The sequence below is a fragment of the Rhamphochromis sp. 'chilingali' genome (genome assembly GCF_963969265.1).
Source record: "Rhamphochromis sp. 'chilingali' genome assembly, chromosome: 2".
NCBI lineage: Eukaryota > Metazoa > Chordata > Actinopteri > Cichliformes > Cichlidae > Rhamphochromis > Rhamphochromis sp. 'chilingali'.
In genome coordinates, this window is record NC_137930.1 from 56354496 (window position 1) to 56374660 (window position 20165).

The window sequence follows — 20165 nt, forward strand, 5'->3', positions numbered from 1 at the left end:
CATTAGCTCCAGTGAGAGGCAGTTAATGAATTTGGGGATGTGGAGCAAGCATTACAGAAACACACAAAATGCTAATGCTTCCGACACTCTTGAAAGATGCCTTTTCTTTGTTTGTTGTTGTGTTTCGTTTTGTCTGTAAGAAGTGATTTTTATTTTTTTAACATTTTGTCAAGGCGCTCTGTGATACGCTGAACTTTGATCTGCTTTTTTCTAATTAGTGCTTGAAGTTTCCAATGAGAGGTGCTTATTATTTCTGTGACCTTTGATCTGTCGTAAGTCATTAGCTTAATATGTAACTAGTCTATGTAGAGGATGTGAGGAACTCATTTCCCACCTAATAAGCATGATTATTACAGTTGTGCAAAGGAAGCAAGATGAGCTCACTAATGACAACAGCTCGTAATATCTTCTGAGGCTGACAGGCTCTGCGGGGCTCTGAGTCTCTCTTTTCGCAAAACATTTAGGCCAGATGACTCCTGCGTGACTCTTGCCTGTCCATTTAAAAAAAGACCTTCTCTGCAGAATTAGTCGGGTTTTGATAAGTTTCACATTTGAGCTTTCACCATCAGTAAGATGATGAGATTTGGCTCCAGAAAGGGATCGTGTGCCTGTGATTTCTTTTTCATTTTTGGCTTTGTTGCATTTTTTTAATGTTTCAAAGACAGTTTTAAAATAAATCGTCTCTGTGCTAGACAGAGGCCCGGAAAAGAAGTTATGCAGGAAGTTTTTTGATAGGTTCTGCTGGCATCTGTCTTAGAATGATTCAACCATCAGCTGCATCACCTCGTTTCAAGCGTTTTCCACTACAAAGCACTACGACTACAAGAATCATAAACACTGGCAAAAAAATGGCACTGGTAGACCCTTTTTTTCCTTTTGGTTACTGCAGGAAAGCTTTCCACAACAGGAAGGGACAGTAAAGATTTATAATATCCAACATTTTAAAAGATTGCGGTTTTCCTGGGTAAAAATATTAAATTTATTAACACTGCATGACAATCACCAATTAGCTCCATTGTTCCCCGTCCTGATAACACCTCTGCATAATGAGTTAGATTAGCCTTTTATCTAGATGAAAGACTCAATTTTCCAACAGATTCCTTAGACATGAGTTAGGCAGAGTGATTCATGAATTTCAATTAAAATGAAAGACCTACCTCCTACTTTATTATGCCATCCCTTCAGTACACCGGTTCAGATCTCAGGAGAAGGGTGCGCTTTATCCTTTCTCCCATATTCAAAACTTCATTTCCATATTTCTTTTTTTTTCTAAAGGATGTGACACATTTGCATTTCCCTGTTCTCGCTGATCAGAATTTGCTGATTGAAACTAAACTAAATCAACTCATCGTGGTGACATTGAATTCGTCTCCTCTTCTCTTTGAATACTCTGCATACTGTGGGCCCATTGATTACAGGTAGTCGATCTCACTACCTTCGTCAGCACAAATGTTGAAGCTCTTCCCCCTTTTCTTTTTGCTGGCTTACTGTAATTAGACAGTTCTCTGCCAGAGTGATGTTCAGAAAATCTGCCCTGAATTATCTTTCAATCTCTGGTTTACCATTTTTGCCGTGGGAGCATTTCTGCGATTAGCGCCAGCTTGTTGCTGTCTGGCGTTCACTCCTATTTCTCCTTTCCTGCTGCATCTTTTGAGTTGGTGGTGGAGCTTAATCGAAGCCTGACTGAGTGATAATCTATAGCGGCACTGTTCAGGCCTGCAGCCAGCTCCTCCTGACCTCTGTGCCTGCAGCATGGGTGCCATAGTGTTGAACACAGGACTTATATTGTTAAGAAAAAAAACTGCTAGATGCTATCCCCTGTCCCTTTTTCACTTTTGACCACATCACAAAAAAATAAGGAACAAAGGAAGCAGAACTTGGAGTGTTGGATGAGCTCTGATCAGTTAAGGGCATGGACTGTCTGCTCTGCCGCCCTTGGATTGCGTATTATCCCTCCACAGGCCATGTTAGAGGACTGCTGATTCCCATCAGGTGGAGTTTCTCTCTCGTCGTGTTTCCTTCCTCAGATAAGAGCCTGTCTGTCTTAACCCTGTTGGCCAGATGACCTTGGCTGCCATATAGTTATTAATGCTAAGTACCTATTTTTGTCATCCTTTTCCTTCTTACTTTGAAACACTGTGGAAAAAATAAATCCACATGGGTCACTTTATTTTCCAGCTCAAAGAAAAAAAAAAATCCAACTCTTGTGAACACACTTGCAAGAATACTAATGCCAGCCCAATCAATTGGGCACTGTGTTGTTCAATATGAATGATCAAGAAAACTGCATACTTAGTAAACACTGCAGTGCCTGGACCTGCTACATTAAAGCATCACTATATGACAAAGCACTGGCTGATCAAATTAGGGAGGATTTACAGCTTGTTCCGTCATGCCTCGACCTGCCGATAGCGAGTCATTGTGGAAAGTAAAGCTACATGATAAACCAAGTGTTGACCAAGGACTTTGGCTGCTAACGAATTGTTTAGCCTATTGTCAAGTAGCTGAGATGGATGTTAAATATGAGTGCCAGAGCTAAGATTCAGTCCTTTGATGGTATTCAGGAGATATTGAGTGTTCAGTTTTATGGGCCATTTTCTTTCAGCTGTTATCTTGGTGCTTTTCATTATGCTGTTTATTAGTGCTTTAATGACGGTTTACACTCTGTGTGTGTGTGTGTGTGTGTGTGTGTGTGTGTGTGTGTGTGTGTGTGTGTGTGTGTGTGTGTGTGTGTGTGTGTGTGTGTGTGTGTGTGTGTTCCAATGCAATTATAAACTGTGCTGATGAGGAAATGTCTTTGTCTATTTTAGCTCTGTGCACAGAGGAGTGTGTCCACGGTCGCTGCGTGTCTCCCGATACATGCCAGTGCGAGCCCGGATGGGGAGGACTGGACTGCTCCAGTGGTGAGGGCACTTTTCTTTTAATTTTCCAGTTAACCATTTAGACCCATTTATTTCTAAATGGCTTCACAGCCAGTTAGTCCATAAGACTTTGCTCTCAGTGTGTTTTGCCACAATGCCCATCTACCTCAAAGCTGCTCAGCTTTGTATCCTCTCTTCTTAGCAAGCACAGCCAATGGAACAGGTAAGTTACAATGAATTCATTTTCATTTGCTGGAAGTGGAAGTGATTTGCCTGATGAATATAGCGGATGGATGGATGGTTGCATTCCCCCCCCCTCCCCCCGTGTCTACCAAACTCTCTGTTATGGTCTTAATCATGATTAGACTGATGCCCGTGGCTTGTTCAGTGCGATGATGAATCAGTGCCAAGCTGAAACAAGCCATTGTATTGGTCTTCTATTTACTGGGGTTTCCTCAGCACCCAGAGCTGGATGGGAGGGTGGAGTTAGACATATTCATCCTGCAATCAACTAAATGCTGGAGTGTCACTGAGGCCAGGCAGGAGGGAAGAGTCTATTTTCTCCTTTGTGAAATGTATGCCAGCAGAGAAATGTAGATACAGAAGGCCTTTTATACTTAGGGCAAATATAGCAATAGCCATGGCAACATATCACCATTTCCTGCATCAACATTTCTGACCTCTAATTCTTAACTTCAACTCTCCACTCCCAGTTGCATTTAACCGTTGCATATTTAGGAATGAGTTATGGCAGATAAAATCAAATCAGTAGTGCTATTGTATAGATCTATGAGTTTTCATTAGCAGGAGAGCCATTCGCTGATTAGCAACTGTGTGTAAATCAGCTGCCTGCGCAGCAGCAGTGGCCTATCGGAGGTGGATTCATGGGCATAAATGACAAGCCTGAGCTGTTTGCTGCTGCTGCTGCTCACTCCTACAGACTGGTGAGGGTCCAACAGGGAGGATGTGTGAGGTTCAGGGCCCTCGGGGACTCTTGTCCCACTCTTAGTTGGTTAGGAGTGCAGCCGTGTGTGCGTTTGAGCCTGCAGGCGCTTGGCTAATCCACCTTGTTAAAACAGACTTGATGATTGAGACAGAGGCATTATTCATAACTTTAGATTTCCATACCAGGCATGATTCCAGGTTTTTTCATTTACGAGCTTTCATCTGTCGAAATAAGGAATGTGTGCCAATTTTTAAATTAAATCTGCCCTCTTTTTCCTTCGTGTAAATGGTGCAGCATGGTTTTTTTTTTGTCTTTCACTGTAAATTCTGCATTCGCTCAGCACAGACAGATGAGGCGGTTAGGTAAAAGTCTTTATGCAAATGGATGCAGGCTTCATATTATGGCACAAGTGGGCTGAAATACACACATTAACACCAAATCAGCTCCAACACAATCAATGTCATGCTTTATTTGCTGTTTATTTTACCACTATTATGTTTGACTTGAGGTGTTTGTGTTCACATAAAAGCCAATTCCATAGCTGGTGAGAAGGCAAAATGAGCTCATCATATGACAAAGGATTTGTGAATGTGATTAAAATAAAAAAAAGAAAAAGTGTGCCGTCCAGGCTTGGAGATGAAGAGCTGCCGTGGGATGCTGTGCGGTCTAAAGCTGAAGTGACAGGCTTTCAGCCAATGATCTGGAGCTGGATCAAAGGCTTGGACTTTGTTTCTGGAGCAGCACCCACCAGGAAACAGTTTTGTATATGGGTCAGGTGGTGGAAATAAAGAGTTGCACTGTTTGTTGCCAGAAAAGGGAAGGCGATAAGGTGGGAGAAAGTCAGTAAATTGTGCTGGGAGTGGTGGTGAAGGCTGAAGAGAGATCTAGCCTGGTTTCTTTTGGTTTTTTTTGGTTTGTTTTTTTGTTTTCGCCTGCTGTTGTCCACCTGCTGTAGCCAGAAAACATTTCATCCTTTTTCTCGGCCTGAAGCTATATTCCCACTGAGACCAGACCTGCCCTGTGACCTGCCTCGAGTCCCGGGGTGTCTCAGACTCACCTCAAGGACACACTGGTAGATGTGGACCACAAAAAGCAAATGAGTGATGCTTGCTTTCTGTCATGTGTGGATTTTGAGTATTTTGAGGGGAGGCTTTGTTTTCCCAGAGTGATGAATGATTAATTGCCGCTGTTGGTTAGTGTAATTGCTCTAATGCCTGCACATTGTGTTTGTGGAACGTGGTCTTGAAAATGTTCTCCTAATCACTTGTCATGAATCAGTTGTTTATTTTTTAATTTAACAGTTTAGGGCATTGAAAGAGTGCCCTGTACCTGTTAATGTTTGCTTTTGTCCGTTTTTCCCCCCAATGTTGTGCTTGTTTTGTCTGTTTTTTTGCTTTCTCTTCTTTTCATATTGAAATGCATCTATTTGTCCTCTCTGTACCACTGTGTATACTTTGTTTTGTCAGTAGGGTTTGTCTTGGAGAAATAACAATGTTCACAATAGGAATTCCACCATGTAAATAAAAAAAATGGACAAAAAATATTAGGTTCAATAAAGCAGGGACAGCAGCAGATTTATTTATTTATTTATTTTTGCAATGGCAATTCAGATAGATGGAGCTCTGCTCATGGGACCGAACAGTATGTCTTTAGTCATTTTAGATTTCTGATGTATGCTACTGCTGTTATTGGTTGTAGTTTGCAGCAAATATACTAGATGTTAGCGTAAAAAAAGAAGCACACAGTATGAGATAAAACGGGAAATCAAATCTTTGTAGAGTATTATCAGTTTATTGAATAAAATCTATATAAAGTTTTTTAGAGACTCTTATGAGTTTCTTGGGTTTAGCAGTAGACTCTTCGTGAAGTTGCAGAGAAATGACCTGGTCCTTTTTTTTTCTCCCCTCCTTTATTTCCGTGTATTTTTCAGCTCTTGTGATTTAATCCCTCTTGATGAGTCTGTCACACCGGGTCACTGTTTGCTACAGTAATAACAGCTTTCAAATAAAAAGAATGATCAAGATAGATGTCGTAAGGTATATTTACCCGTGACTGCCATCGCTTGTAAAATATTAGGTGCAATGAAGCACTATCATTGATGTCATGTGATTCAGTCAGATAATGATATGTTCCTGGTGCTCGGGGAGAAGAAATGTGCATATGAAGCTTTTAATGTTTCTTTCCTCAGCCTTCTTGGAGATTTCTTTCCCCTATCGTGGTGGAAAATGTACGCCCACTTGTGCAGAGATTCTAAGAATCAATGCCACCGATATAAGTATCTGGAAAGTCCAAGAAGTAGTTCAGGTTTGTTAACCGCAAAGCTTCCCTTGCATTCTAAAAAGAAATCTATCACACTTAACAGCCAAATCTAATGTGTTTGGTCAGCCGTGGCCCATGAGGTAACATATTCCTCCCTCATGTATTCAGATGGCAAAGCAGCTATTGCTGTGTGTGCTATACACATGGTTAATTGATAAATGTGGCTGATGAATGGCTTTTTTATGCTATGCTGCACCAGATCAGATGTTACAAATGCTAATTGACCACTAAAACTGTCCATTTTTATGGATTTAAATCAATGATTTGTTTTTATTGGATTTAGGAATTTGGGATTGCAATCACAGTAATGTGGCTCAAACAGAATTAAATGATTTGTGCTTTTAGCTTTGTTAGCTTGTTTTGCCCCAACAACTGTAGATGTAAAACGAAAGAGTAGCCCGACCAAGACCAACAGACCAGAAGCTGTTAAACTTCATTTTGACTTGAAAAACACTCTCACGAGGACTCCCTCTGGCACACGTCGACAGTATTTACACATTATTCTCAGAAGAGCATCTAAGCCAGATGGTTTCTCTCCAATCCCACAGCAGCAGGACATTGATATGCATTGCTGTCAAAGACCAAGGGACTGAATTACATTGAACATCGGCATAGCACACAGAGATTCACTCTCACTTGACACATCACTCCAAATGTCACCTTACTTTGCTCCCGAAACTTCTCCCTTCATTAATCTTAGAGACAGAGTGTTGAACGTTTGTTTGTGAGCATGTGTGTTTCAACAAGTCACTTTTCTTTGAGATGACGGCTGCACGTCAACAACAGCAAGCAAAAAAAGTGAATCGTGTTTTTAAAAAGACGTCCACATCGATTGAATTCCTCATTATACAAGCATGTAAAGAGGCATTTTTGGAGAACTATAAATATTCTAACTCTATCATTCTGAAGTGGGTTCCTTGCTGCTTATTTCAGTCGATGCCAACTGCCTCATTCATTTTGATAGATCAAAGCGCCCAGGCAACAGTTTTTCTCAAGGGGACAGAAGACAGACCGATCTATAGAGCCTCGTGCCGCTGTGCAAGTGTGTGCTTGCATCAGTGCAGTTGAGGCCTACTGTGCTCGCAGAGGTTTGTTTTTGTGAATGACTCCGGGTTCCCTGTGGATGGTGGAGCCATTTTGTGTACTGCCAAGTATGCAAAAGCTGTGCTTAAGGTCCCGACATGGTAGCGTGCTGGTAGTCTCTATGTATATATGTTCCACACACAGCTTTGTAGGCCTGCATATACATGTTGTAGCTTCACACTGCCACTTGGGGGCATTGTGAAATTTTTTGTGGAACAGGTAATGTGGGCGACTTCCTATTTAATTTGTGCAGTTAACAATAAAGGTCCACATGATCTTAACTTTGATATATATATCTTGTCATTCTGTTTACTATTTGGGTGCAGTTAGGAAAAATTTGTAGTGCCTTGCATTCAAAAGCAAAACTCTAACAACTTAATATATAACTATAGTCTTGGACAGTTGAAATAGTGAGCACAAATTGTTAAACTTTTTATTTCACTAATAGTCCATTACTTGCTATTTAGAACTTAAGAAGGACTTTGCATGCTAACTTTAGTAATTCGAGTTGGTTGTGTGCAATTTTAAAACCCAGTGGTGACTGTTAAACAGAAAAGATAAGTCACACTGACTCGTGTGACTTATGTGTAGTGTAAATCACTGTGCAGAGACTTCAACTGACTGATATTGAGTCCATCAAATGAAATGTGGCGCACACACCACAGCTGACAGCATTCTTGGCTACAACCTGACAAGCACACACACACACACACACACGTGCACACATCCAAAATGAATTAAATATTCATTACTGAAAAATGTTCTCACTGAGTACAATAATCATAATCTTTTACACACACACACACACACACACACACACACACACACACACACACACACACACACACACACACACACACACACACACACATGTCTCTTATACTTTCTGTACATACAAGCCTCATTGGCCAAGCATGCAGATTGACTTTGCCAGCCTCTGAAGATTTTTTTGTACCATCCCATTAAGCAGGATTTATTATTCCCCAAGAGCTCACTGCTCCATTACTTTTGGGAGAATGCCTGACGTGTGTGTGTGTATGTGTGTGTGTGTAGGTGTGTGTGTGTGTGTGTGTGGTGGGGGTTAGGTATGTATCTTTGTATGTATGCGTGTGATAGATAGAATCTATTTATCTTATCTGTCTAGATCTGATGAGTGTGGAGGCCAATTGAGAACAGTGAACTCAACATTGTTCAGATAATCTGAAATTTGTGACATTGCGCATCAGCAGGCTGGAAGCAGCCATCTAAAGATGGGTACACTGTGGTCATAACGGAATGGATATGGTCGGAAAAAATACAGCAACAATACTCAGGCTGGCTGTGATGTTTAAATAATACTCAGTTGGTACTAAGAGACCCAAAGCGTGCCAGGAACATATTCCCCACACCATTATAACCAGCCTGAAGTTTTAAAACAAGGCAGGATGGATCCATAATGTCATGTTGTTTACACCAAATTCTCTCCCTAACATCTGAATGAGACATTGATAAAGGACATTTACCAGATTAGGCAACTTAATTGTTTTTTTCTAGCTGACAGGAGTGGCACCCAGTTGCTGTAACCCATCTGCTTCAAGGTTTGATGTGTTGTACATCCATATGTCTGCTGCATACTGTGATTTTATATATATATATATATATATATATATATATATATATATATATATATATATATATATATATATATATATATATATATATATATATATATATATATATATATATATATATGAGAGGAGAGAGAGAGATGCATGTATGAATTCTTAGTATTTCACATATAAAAAGCAGGTGGATGTCATACTCATGGTGCATGGTGATGGTTAGGATGGTATAACATGAAGTTCCGAGGGTCATTATCACCCTCATGCTTGTCATTAGTCAGTAAGAGAGAAAGAGAGAGAGAGAGTTAAGGACTCCTGGAACACACCACCCAGCTCTGAGAGCCTGTATAGATGGCTTGATTTAATAAGGACATTAAAAAGCCTTATCTCCTGTCCTTAAGAGAAGGTCAGTGTGTCTAAAATAGCTGAAATGCTATGATAACAGTTTAGAGAGATAAGATATCTCCTGAATACTAATGCAGAACAAAGCAGCTTTAGGATCATGTTACAGCCTATAAGTCACCCTTATTTTTCTGGCCTAATGCGTTGTTTGTTTCAGTCATTTGAGTATTGGATACAGTTGCACATGGTGTCAAAATGCACTGTGGATCTGTGTTGTTAGGTCTCTACAGAATTGACAAAACTCCTCCCATCCATCGGTGTCATTATTTTTCTATTCTGACCAGTGGCTTCAAAAACCTGAGAAGGCCAGACTCCTCATGGTCTTAAAAAAATGTTTGTAGTCATTTGCCCCCCAGTAAGTATGTAGTAGTATCATCAGCCATGATGATTTGACTTCTAAAAGTCATGATGTCGTATTATTGTTTGAATATGCCTGTCAGCTGTTGTGAATGTAGCTCAAGTATGATTATTGTTAGTATGATTGCTTATGTTTTTGTGTTAGTAAGCTGAGAATTCTCCGTATTTACCCAAATAAAGCAGCTAGAATCATGGAATGAATTTTTTTTTTTTTTGCCATGATTTATTTGTGTTCATCTTTCCCATCTGTGTTGTAGAAATGTGCTTTCTGCTTTAATATCCCATGCTTCATTTTGTGACGCCTCAGACTGAGCTCTTGTGTCAGTCCCAGTACCCAGATAGTTATTCTTAGTACATATGCTAAATTTCACAAGATTTAATGGGGTTTATAAACATATATACTTCAGTGTTATTAAGTTGAAAGCACAAATAAAGGGTAAATTATCATATCCACACACATTCACATATATCTTCTGCCTTGTACCGCATATACAGATATCACATTTTATTAGCAAAGTATTAGTAATAGATGCCCCAATCACCTCTCAGGACCTTGGACTCATGATCATTATGATAAGAATAATAGCTTGAGGATCGCCACAGTCCTTTGGGTGCTGCGTTGCTGTGTCCTTGCCTTGCTTTGGGAGAGGGAACATATTAGTAGTCTTTCTCAGATGCTTTGGTGCACCTGCAATCTCCTGATGTTTAACCCTGGACTTCATTGGAGTGTTGCAGTGATTACAGGCCGTCCTGAGGGACATCGATTGTCCTGCTCCTCCTAGGCCAGCCCCACACAATGCTGACGAATGAACTCGTGGCCCTGCCAAGTCCAATTAACTGTCAGTGCCGCATCGACGAGCTCCTCCGTTTGTTGAGAGTGAAGAAAAACAAACTTTTAATCAAATTTGCCTCCGGGCCCTAGGGTATTTGGGGTTGTATTTTGCATTCCGCTGTGTTCTGCCTCGCCTGCAGCCGTGCTACCCTCTCAGAAGGTTATATTGCATGTTGTTTGTGTGAGATAGCAAATTTCCCTGGACCCTACTTTGGTACAAGCCCTATCTTTCTACTGTCTGTGATTGATGAATTAGCCAGTGGTAGCATCTTAAAATTATCCACCCGCAAACAAGGCTGACAAAAGAATAAAACTATTGTTTATATTTGGTGTGAGTTTACTGCAGCTTGTCGCAAGAATTTTTTTTTTTGTGCGTGTGTGTGTGTGAGACAGTTCCTGAGTGCATGGCAGTGTCAGGAAAGTCTATAAGCACCTTGGACTAGTTGATCAATAAAAGCTGAGGTTACAATCTTGCAGAATTGTTTGTGCATTAACATCTCCACAAATACCCTCTGCTAATTCTACATCTCCACAAATACCCTCTGCTAATTCTACCAAGGTCGAGATAAACAACTCTACTCTTCTCTGATTAGAGTAATGCAGACATTAAAAGCCAAGAAATTCAATTAAATTGATGGCTGTTGCCACAAAGAAAAAAGGAAACAGACAAAACGCAAAGATATGCTATCACATAGCTAGGGCATACTAACTGGAACAAAGAGATGTAGCTTGGGATTTAACCACTGACAAAAGGGCATCTGGATGATAAGGATCAAAGGAAATTTTAGAGGAAATGTAATCGTTACCCCACACAAGGATGTATTCATGATGATCCAATCTGTGTTCTGCAGACGCTCATCTAAAATTAGTCGTCAGTGCCACTAAAATTGTCTTTTTGCCCTGATTGGGTGAGCACACATCACCAACCAGTACAATGTTTAGAAAAAAAAAGCACACCTACCTATAGGAGTCCATCATGTCCTGTACTGCGCACTTCATTAAGACCTTTCAATTGAGTTTAGATGGATAAAAGACAGAAAATGCTGACTTACTGGTTCAGGCACCCGCATCCTCAAAGTGATGAGTCCCTCCTGAGAAATTAGATTAGCAAAGAAACTTGACACCATGTGATTTCACACTTTAAACATTCCCTTGTATTATAATTCTGGGACTCACTTCCATTTCAGGCACAGGCATACTGTAGTATGAATGACAAATTCGCCCTCTGCCACAGAACAAAAAGAGGGTTAAGGTCCATGGATCAATATCACTGTTCCTTCTGCTGACTCTTAAAGCTTTTGGGCAGATTTTTTCCCTTCTCTTGTGTCATTTGTTTATTCCTTAAAACTTTTAATCAAAACCTGACCGATGAGCAAATCTGTCTAGTTTTAGATATTTTTAAACTATGTTTCTTCTCTTATAATAAATGTCATGCGGGTGGTTTTATGCCCCATGCTGACCCTGCTCTTCCCAGATGGCTTAATTCATTTCTTTGCTGCTTCTTTAATGTACTACAGTATTTCTCTCCTGCTCTCTCTCTCTGCCACTCGCACACAGTACTCCCTAAGTTGCTGTTGTATACTTTTCTCTTCACTTTGACTTTGAGAATTGGGGAGAATAATTCATGGGCCAGCAAGTTTCAGAGACTGGGATAACAACGCTGCTTTCAGAGCCAGCAGTTCATTTGAGTTGAAATTCTGGATTTTCCTTTTTTTTCCCTGACAAATCTCCAAAGGGCCCATATTATCCTGGAGAGAAATAGGGGAGGGAAATAGAAAGGAAAAACTCTTAATCTACAGTTTTTCTGTGTTAATCAAAGGCTCAAGATGTTTTCCTGTTTCTGTCCTTTCATATTTCAGGTATCCATCTACCCTGTGCCGCTACTCTTTTTACCTCATTGAGCATAATGCACTGCTCTGGTTTTTCAACCTCCTGTTTTCCGCATATTCAAATATTTCCCAAGATGCAGTGCTAATATAGTTTTAAATGCATGACTGTGCCACATTTTGCCCATTTTAGATGAATAGCAATGAAAAAAAAAAAACACTTTTCTGGGTTTCTCTCTTGGCTATTTATTTCATTCAATTAAAAAAAATTGACAAAGTTGTACATAAAAGTCTTTGCCTCATAACTTTCCTCATATAATATACGTCAGTGTGTCGGATTAACTGGTGGTCAGGCAGGTAGAAACTCCCTCCAAGATTGATGGCTACATGATGAGTATTTGCATAATGTGAGATCATTAAAAAGCAATTATCCTTGTGTTTCAATGTGCGAACGTGTTTCTGTATTGTTGGGATTCATTTGGTAGGTGGATAGGCGCACTGATTGACCGCCTTTAAGATGAATCATATTAAGTGTTTACAGTGGAGTGGGGCGGTGGGGGGATATTCATATGCCATGACACCCGAGACACATAAAATCACGGCTTTGAGAGAACAATTAGCAAGTTTTGTTTGCTCACACTGTGTGGCGAGGAGTGGTTAAAAATGCAGAGACAACAGAAAATTTGCATTTACGCACCTCTCTGTGTTAGTCGATGAGTTCCGGTGCTGTTATTGCCGCGTGTCTCAAGCTTTAGGGAATTCAATAATCAGATTGACAGATGGACATTCACACTTTGACTTTTTTTTTTTAAACATTTTTTATGCCTGGTGTTTTCTTGACAGTATTAGCTTGGATACATGTAAACGTAGATGCTAATGCTGTCAAGGCTTAACACCTGTTTTCTCAGCTCAGGATGAAACTCGTTGCATTTTTATTTTATTTCCAGTTTAGCTTTAATCTGCTCAAACTGCATGGTTCCAGTTTCTCAAGTTTTCTGCACAATATTCATTTCTGGGTTCCTTTCCACACAGCACCACAAAGTCATATACGTGTCTAAATAAAAAGTATTAGCAGGACTTCCAAGTATTTAATGTTTCTTGTTTTTACTTCACAACAATGTGAACGAGACAATAAAACTGCAGAAAAATTATTTTGTCAGTAGGCTGGCTGTCTTCAAATCTTTCCAATTTAACACAATGCTTTTTCCCCCCTTTACATTTTAATTTAAGGTTCAGTGGAGTTAGTTGAAAAAAACAGAGTCTGTTCCTTTCTTTACTTAAGTGACACGGGATACTATTTGGCTAGAGGGCACTCTTAAGACGGTCCGTAGTGAATTTGAATGAATGGGGCTGGACTATAAAATAAATATACTCCCATGTCTAGACCAAACTGTTACATTTTGATTTCAGCTTTTACTAATGTAGTTTTAATTTTATATCAGGATTAAAATTAAACTTTACTAATATTTTTTATTTTGCATACACGGAATATAATATTCTGCTAGTGCTGATTGGTCAGCTGAGATTTCCCCAATCACTTTGTCAGGATACTCTCCAATAATGAGACCTGTTTTCAAAACACTTCAGCAAATCAAGTACGCTCCTGTGTATACGCTTTAAAAAAAGCAAACTTAAATGTGCATATTAAAAGCTGCCTATGCCATCTGCAGGTGCTTTATTATTGGTTGCCCTGAGGTGTCTGCTGCTAGGAAACGCTCAGCTGCAGCTCAGTTGATCTATAAAAAGTGACTCATATTACCCATAAATATTATCTTAACCCCTTTTATTAAAAACATGCAAGATGAAATAAATACCCAGTATTAGGAGCTTCAGCTCCGTAAGGTCTAACCTGTAAGCACCCTCTATGAGTTGGGATCTACTGAGCATTTTTTAACCCGTGTGTAGTGAGACAGAAGTCTGAGGTTTCCCTTATGCTGTCAACTTGCCGTCAATCAAATCAGATCTAAAGTTGTGCTCACTGTCCAGATGAGGAAGATTAAACTCAATTTCTATTGCAGTTTTTGGTTATTTATGTTTAAGATTGCAGGTTTTGTTAAGTCTTAAAGCGAATTTTTCAGTGGCTTTAAGTAACCAATGTTACTAATGTTACTCTCTTATTCTTTGGTGTTTTTAAGAGATAAAAACACAACCGCTGCTGTCATTTTTTAATCTTTTATGTATTTTTTATCCACCAAGTATGCTTAAGTAGTACATTAGTTTATGAATGAACCACTTGATACCAGAGGTGGGACCAAGTCATTGTTTTGCAAGTCTCAAGTAAGTCTCAAGTCTTTATCCTCAAGTCTCAAGTCAAGTCTCAAGTAATGTCAGGCAAGTCAGAGTTGAGTCTCAAGTCACTGGTGTAAAAGTCCGAGTCAAGTCACAAGTCTGAAACTTTGAATTTCAAGTCCTTTCGAGTCTTTAAAAAGAAAAACGAAAAAAATAATGTTGCAGTTATGCTAAATGTAAATATTAGACCATGTAATTTTAAAATATGTGTTTTTCTCAACACATGACGGAATAGTGAACTTAGAAAATATACACAAATTGTGAAATTGCACCTCTATAAAATGCAGCTCAATTAAACCTAGCTCCAAGAATAATTTTCACCGACAGTTCTGAGATACGCTGCATGTTATTCTTGGATGCGGTTGTAGGACCAGCTTTAAAATCGCATGACAAAAATATCATACACATTAAAAAAAACTGTATCACCAACGTAGCCTGGACAACATTTGCTAGTTAGATGAAGTCAGCTATCTCATCGTAGCATATTTATATGCATATTTATAATCATACGGTTCTTGGAGTGAGTGCATACACTCATGAAGTTTAGTAACTTCAGGTCACTGCAACAAGCCCAGGTACAGTTTACCGACGGATGGGTACAGACCTTGAAACGCACCGTGTAGAACGAAAGACCATCGTACGAACAAAGGTAAGTTTACCAGTCTCACAAATCGTCTTCATAAATACACATTTGTTAACCGTTTATTAATAGGACCTTTGAGCTCAACGGTAATTAATTAGTAGTGGAAATAATTTCTGGTACCCGTCACAGAAATGTAGCAGTGACAATAATATATGCTGTAATCGTACTGGACAATTAGTGATACAAAAAACCTGTTTTATCCTGTGAATAAAAGTATATGTTTTTGTCAATGTACCATAATAACAGAAGCGAAACACAATATTGTGTCAGGACAATTTACTATTTATGCACAATAAACAAAGGAGCATAGCGCGACAATTTCTGTTCAGTGCCAGACTTGCTTGTAACCTATATCACCAATTATGTTATGAAAATGACGCATTAACTACAACAGCAGACTGACCTTTGTGTAAATGCTTGGAGCAGACTAACCTGTGAGCTGGAGTGTTCTGGGACGTTATATTTGGTCTTTGAATGGCTGCAATCCAGTCGCGTCTTTGTTACTTCGGAAACATGGCTCGAACAATTTCTCTTCAACGACGTAATCCGATAACAACCGATCTCTTTACCCGTCGGCTTCCCGTGGCTGTCATGCGACCGGCTATTGCAGTTAATGATACAACAGCTTCTTGACATTTTTGTGTTTCTTTTTATCGCTGTATAACTGATTTTAATTGAAAGCCTGCGTGCGCTAGTACCGCTTGCCACGAGTTCCCAGAATCCTTTGCGGTTCTACCCGTGAATGACGTCACATTTTCAATCTCTATATAATATGCATGTTAAATTTTATATTTGGGGTAAAATATCAAGTCTTTTCAAGTAAACCGGTTCAAGTCCAATTCAAGTCCCAAGTCATTGGTGTAAAAGTCCAAGTCAAGTCACAAGTCTTAGAACATTTTTTCAAGTCAAGTCTAAAGTCATAAAATTAATGACTCGAGTCTGACTCGAGTCCAAGTCATGTGACTCGAGTCCACACCTCTGCTTGATACCATCTCAGATTGATACTGGACATAGTCATTGATTGCTGCTGATAAATAACTGTCAACAATCTTGATATTAGAATAACTACATAATTGTTGCCTAAAGTAACCCTGTCATGATTGTAGTGAGTTATAAGGAAGAGGTCATGCAAAACAAGCAGTTTGATGGTTACGTTCTTGAGAAGCTGTGATGGATATGTGTGGTTCATGTTTTTTCTGGCCTGAGCAGTGGCAGATTAGTAATGCAGAGAAATGAGCAGATTAATCAATAATTAAAACAATCATTATTATAACCTTGAAAGGTAAAACCAAAATGTGTTTTTTTTCTTAAGCTTTATTTTTTCTTAAATTGCTTTTTTTGTTAATGTCTGTGTGCTAGTTTACAAAAGTAATACCGGCAATTTCATTGTATCTACTTAAGGGTAACTTTAAAGAAAATCTTTAAAATCTAAAATGATAATGAAATAAAAGTACGTATTTACTTAAAAAATATTGTTATATACCAGTCCCACTGGCATATAATGATACATAAAAATGCAGATACACTGTGCAATTAAAGCTTTTCTGGTGTGTGATATTGAATATACAGTGTAGTGGGGCTCCAAGGGGATTGCCATTAGAGCAGCAGCCTGCAGGATGCTGTGTTGTTTATATATTATGATATGCTGTGCTTGTGCTAATTTTTTGTTTGACAATGCAAAAAACAGAACCTGCTTTTATAACCTGCTATTTTCAGTAGAGCAGTCTGGTGTAGACATAGATAATTCATGTCATGTAGATTTTAAAACAACCTTGCAAAAAAAAAAAAGATTCTCTTTCAAGCGTGCACCTCCGATTGCTAAATCCACCTGTGATTGGCCGTGCCTCCTCTGAGCTTCTATATGCACAGTAATAACAAAGCAGACTCTATACACTGATATCTACAGAAGGTGATAATCTGTTAATCCACATAAAACCCACAGAACTCATACCGTAAACACAGGACTTCAACTAATTAGTGCCATGCACATAAATTCAACAGCTGCAGCTTTTCCTCTTTAGGACTCAATTTATTAAGACTACTTATGCAAATAAAGCCAGTCACAAATCTCTAATTGTGATACCAGGCACACAACAACCCCTTACACTGAAGCCATGTGTTTTAAAATGAGTGCAGAGCTGCAGTGAAAGTGCACAATATGGTTGAAAAGATAACAAAACATAATATGATTTTACCAATATAGCCAATTACACCAGAGGCAACAACAAGAAGGAGTGCCATGTAGTCAAACGTTGTCTTATCTTGAGATTTTTTCTTTAAAATGATTTCATGCTGACTGCTGAAGTAGCCGGAGGTAATATGTTTTGTTGCTTGAGCCTGCTATAGCAGAGAACTGAATGGAAGGTTGTGATATTTCACATTTGGTCAGATATTGAATTGTTAACACTACTATTTGGTGCCCACGTGTTAAATGTCTTCAAGGTCTCCTCTACACATGAGTCTCGACAGACGTGGATGTAAACTGCAGCATGACTGGTTGACAGAGCCACACAGCAACAACGTGGTAAACCAAGTTTTTCCACCAAGCAGGTTTTTTGACTTTTGAAGGTTAGCGGTTTGGAAGATCCTTTTAAGGTGTTCTCTTTAGTGGATTACTAATGTTTCTTTTGTGCAAACAAAGTTACCAATTTGCTGTGGGGGTGAGTTAGTAACTCCGATATTCTATTACAAGCAAAGACTGAGCTATATTTTTATTGAACTTAAATTACACAAATTTTAGGGTAAATGCAGAATCCTGCCACTGTATGAAACTACTGGATCCTAATTATAGGCGCATTAAGTAAATGCTTTCATCTTCCTGTAGTTTTATGTGTACAGGCTTAATCTGGAAAATAACTGTAAATCTGGTTTAGAAAGTAGTAACTTCACGTGGGAAATATATAGGTACAATGGTAGGGGTGGCTGTATTGGCATTATATGAATATACATCAGTCTCCACTCTCTTGATTGCGCACCCCTTCACATCGACTGCCGTTGCCCTATGGCAGATTCTACTTCATCCTAATTAGAATTAATAATTGAAAATAGGAAATCAATATGTGCAAATTAAGTCTGGTAACAGTTGGTATTGTCAGGTTGACATTGTTTTTTGGAGGGACCATGCCATTCCAGGTGACTGATTTACTGCTGTGTGTTATGTCTTTGAAGTGCTACAGTCGTGGCTTTATTTATACCCGGGTCACTGTGTATTGTTGTGCACTGTAGATAAATGCCCGCCTTTGCTCTGATTGCTTTTTTTTTTGTTGTTGTCCTGTGGCAAGAGAGCAAAGGGTTTGTTTTCTGCAGGACAGGGTGAAGGGTAAATTATTAATTGGAAGGAGCAGTGGGCTGTGTAACAATTTGCTGATCCAGAGGCTTTCATGAGCCATGTCAGGTTGTGTTGAACAAGTGACTGGTTTACTGCAATGAGGCAGAGCATCTCTCACAGGGCGCTTGCATTACTGCTCAACATGGGCAGCTTTATTAGAAACTGAGGGGCACTCTTTTTAGTAACGTTACTTTTAAGTGCTCGTTTGGAATAACACGTGAGATGACCTGGCCTTGTCGGTTTCAGTCAGCCACTGGCCCTGTTAACCTAGTTACAGCTGTGCTGCAGGGGAGCTGGCTGCAGTACTTCTATTGATCCATGTTAGCATCCTATAGAGTAGAACTCAGACAAATGATCAGATCCTCCTCAAGATAAAGAACAAGGCCAGACTTTTTAATCAGTAATGCATAGTCCTAAAAGAATTAAGCTATTCACTCATTAGTTTTGTGGCTCCAAGTAGGCAACAGTCAGGTCTTGTTAGTTCTTCTCCAGCTGCAAGGTGGTATCAGGAGGAAGTGTATGGTGCATTATAGTGAAATGTTTGAGCAGCAAACTCTGCTCATAGACCTTGTGTTGTTAGCTTGATTGTGTGCTGCTTTTCCCCCAAGGGAGATGCGAGCACACAGGGTCTCAGCTAAGATGAATTAGGGCAGGACAAAAGACACGCCCAACAGCAGAAGCCGCAGCATGCTGTTATTCCAGTTCAGCAAAACGGCGCCCATAACTATTGGCAGTTCCCTCTGTATATTTAGAAGTTCATTTGTCAAGCTCTCATGGATGTATCTAAACTTTTTACTTGTCGTGCCTGGGTTTTCTGGGGACTAATAAATAACAGCATAATGGGTGTCAGCAGAGCACGGAGGTGCCAGTAGGACCTGTCTTGTAGCGTATTGGCTGTTTTTACAGCCCCAGGTTTAACAAAGCTCAGAGACATTTATCACTCAGTGCAAATTTACCACTTTACACAACAATCATCACTTTCCCTGTAGACCCTGTCCCAGCCCTGTCTGCTTCTCACTCAGTTAGTCTGCATCAATGAGTCAGGGAGCTGTGATGAATAGTTGAGCGTGGCTTTTTTTTTTGAATAACTCCTTTTGCAAATAGCTCATATTGATTGAAGAGCAGAGTATTACATATTCTCGTGTCAGCTAAATTGTAGGAACAATTGTTTCATTGTTCTTTTTTTTTTTTTTAAATATATAATTTTAACATTTAAAATGTCTAAAGAAAGTCTGTCTCTTTATGCCATTTGTAAGTGGTGGCTTGTCTGCATTAATTCTGACCATGAGTATAATTTGAAAATTCAGATCTGTCAAGGAAAGAAGGGGGAAAAAAGAACAAAGCTAGTGGAACAAAGTGCGATCCAGACAATATGAAACTCAGAGGTGCATTCTGCTCATGAGGCAATGCAGGCGACTCATCAAGACAATGAGTCACACTGCTTTGCTTTGCTACAAGCTCTGCTCAAAAGTAAGCGTGGAGTAAAAGGCTCTCAGGCGCCAGAGCGTTTTCCCTTCTAATGTCTTTAGTTAAGTTATTCCTCAAGTGTCAACAGTGTGTGTTAATAATAGTTATGTGACAGTGAGTGACTCAGGCAGTGGGGAGTGAAGTCAGGCTGCCTGCCAAATATTCCAGTAGCAATAATGTGGCTTTTACAGTTTGAGTGGGCAAAGGAGAA

General features: G+C 39.5%; 1 protein-coding gene across 1 annotated transcript in view; it reads left to right on the forward strand.

The window, feature by feature from the left end:
• Nucleotides 1-20165, forward strand: part of megf11 (multiple EGF-like-domains 11) — an 86115-nt gene that overhangs the window by 22997 nt on the left and 42953 nt on the right. Inside the window, exons 6-7 of the mRNA XM_080867127.1 lie at nt 2811-2903; nt 3064-3084. Coding sequence (XP_080723253.1) covers nt 2811-2903; nt 3064-3084 — 114 coding nt within the window. The remainder of the gene's footprint in view (nt 1-2810; nt 2904-3063; nt 3085-20165) is intronic.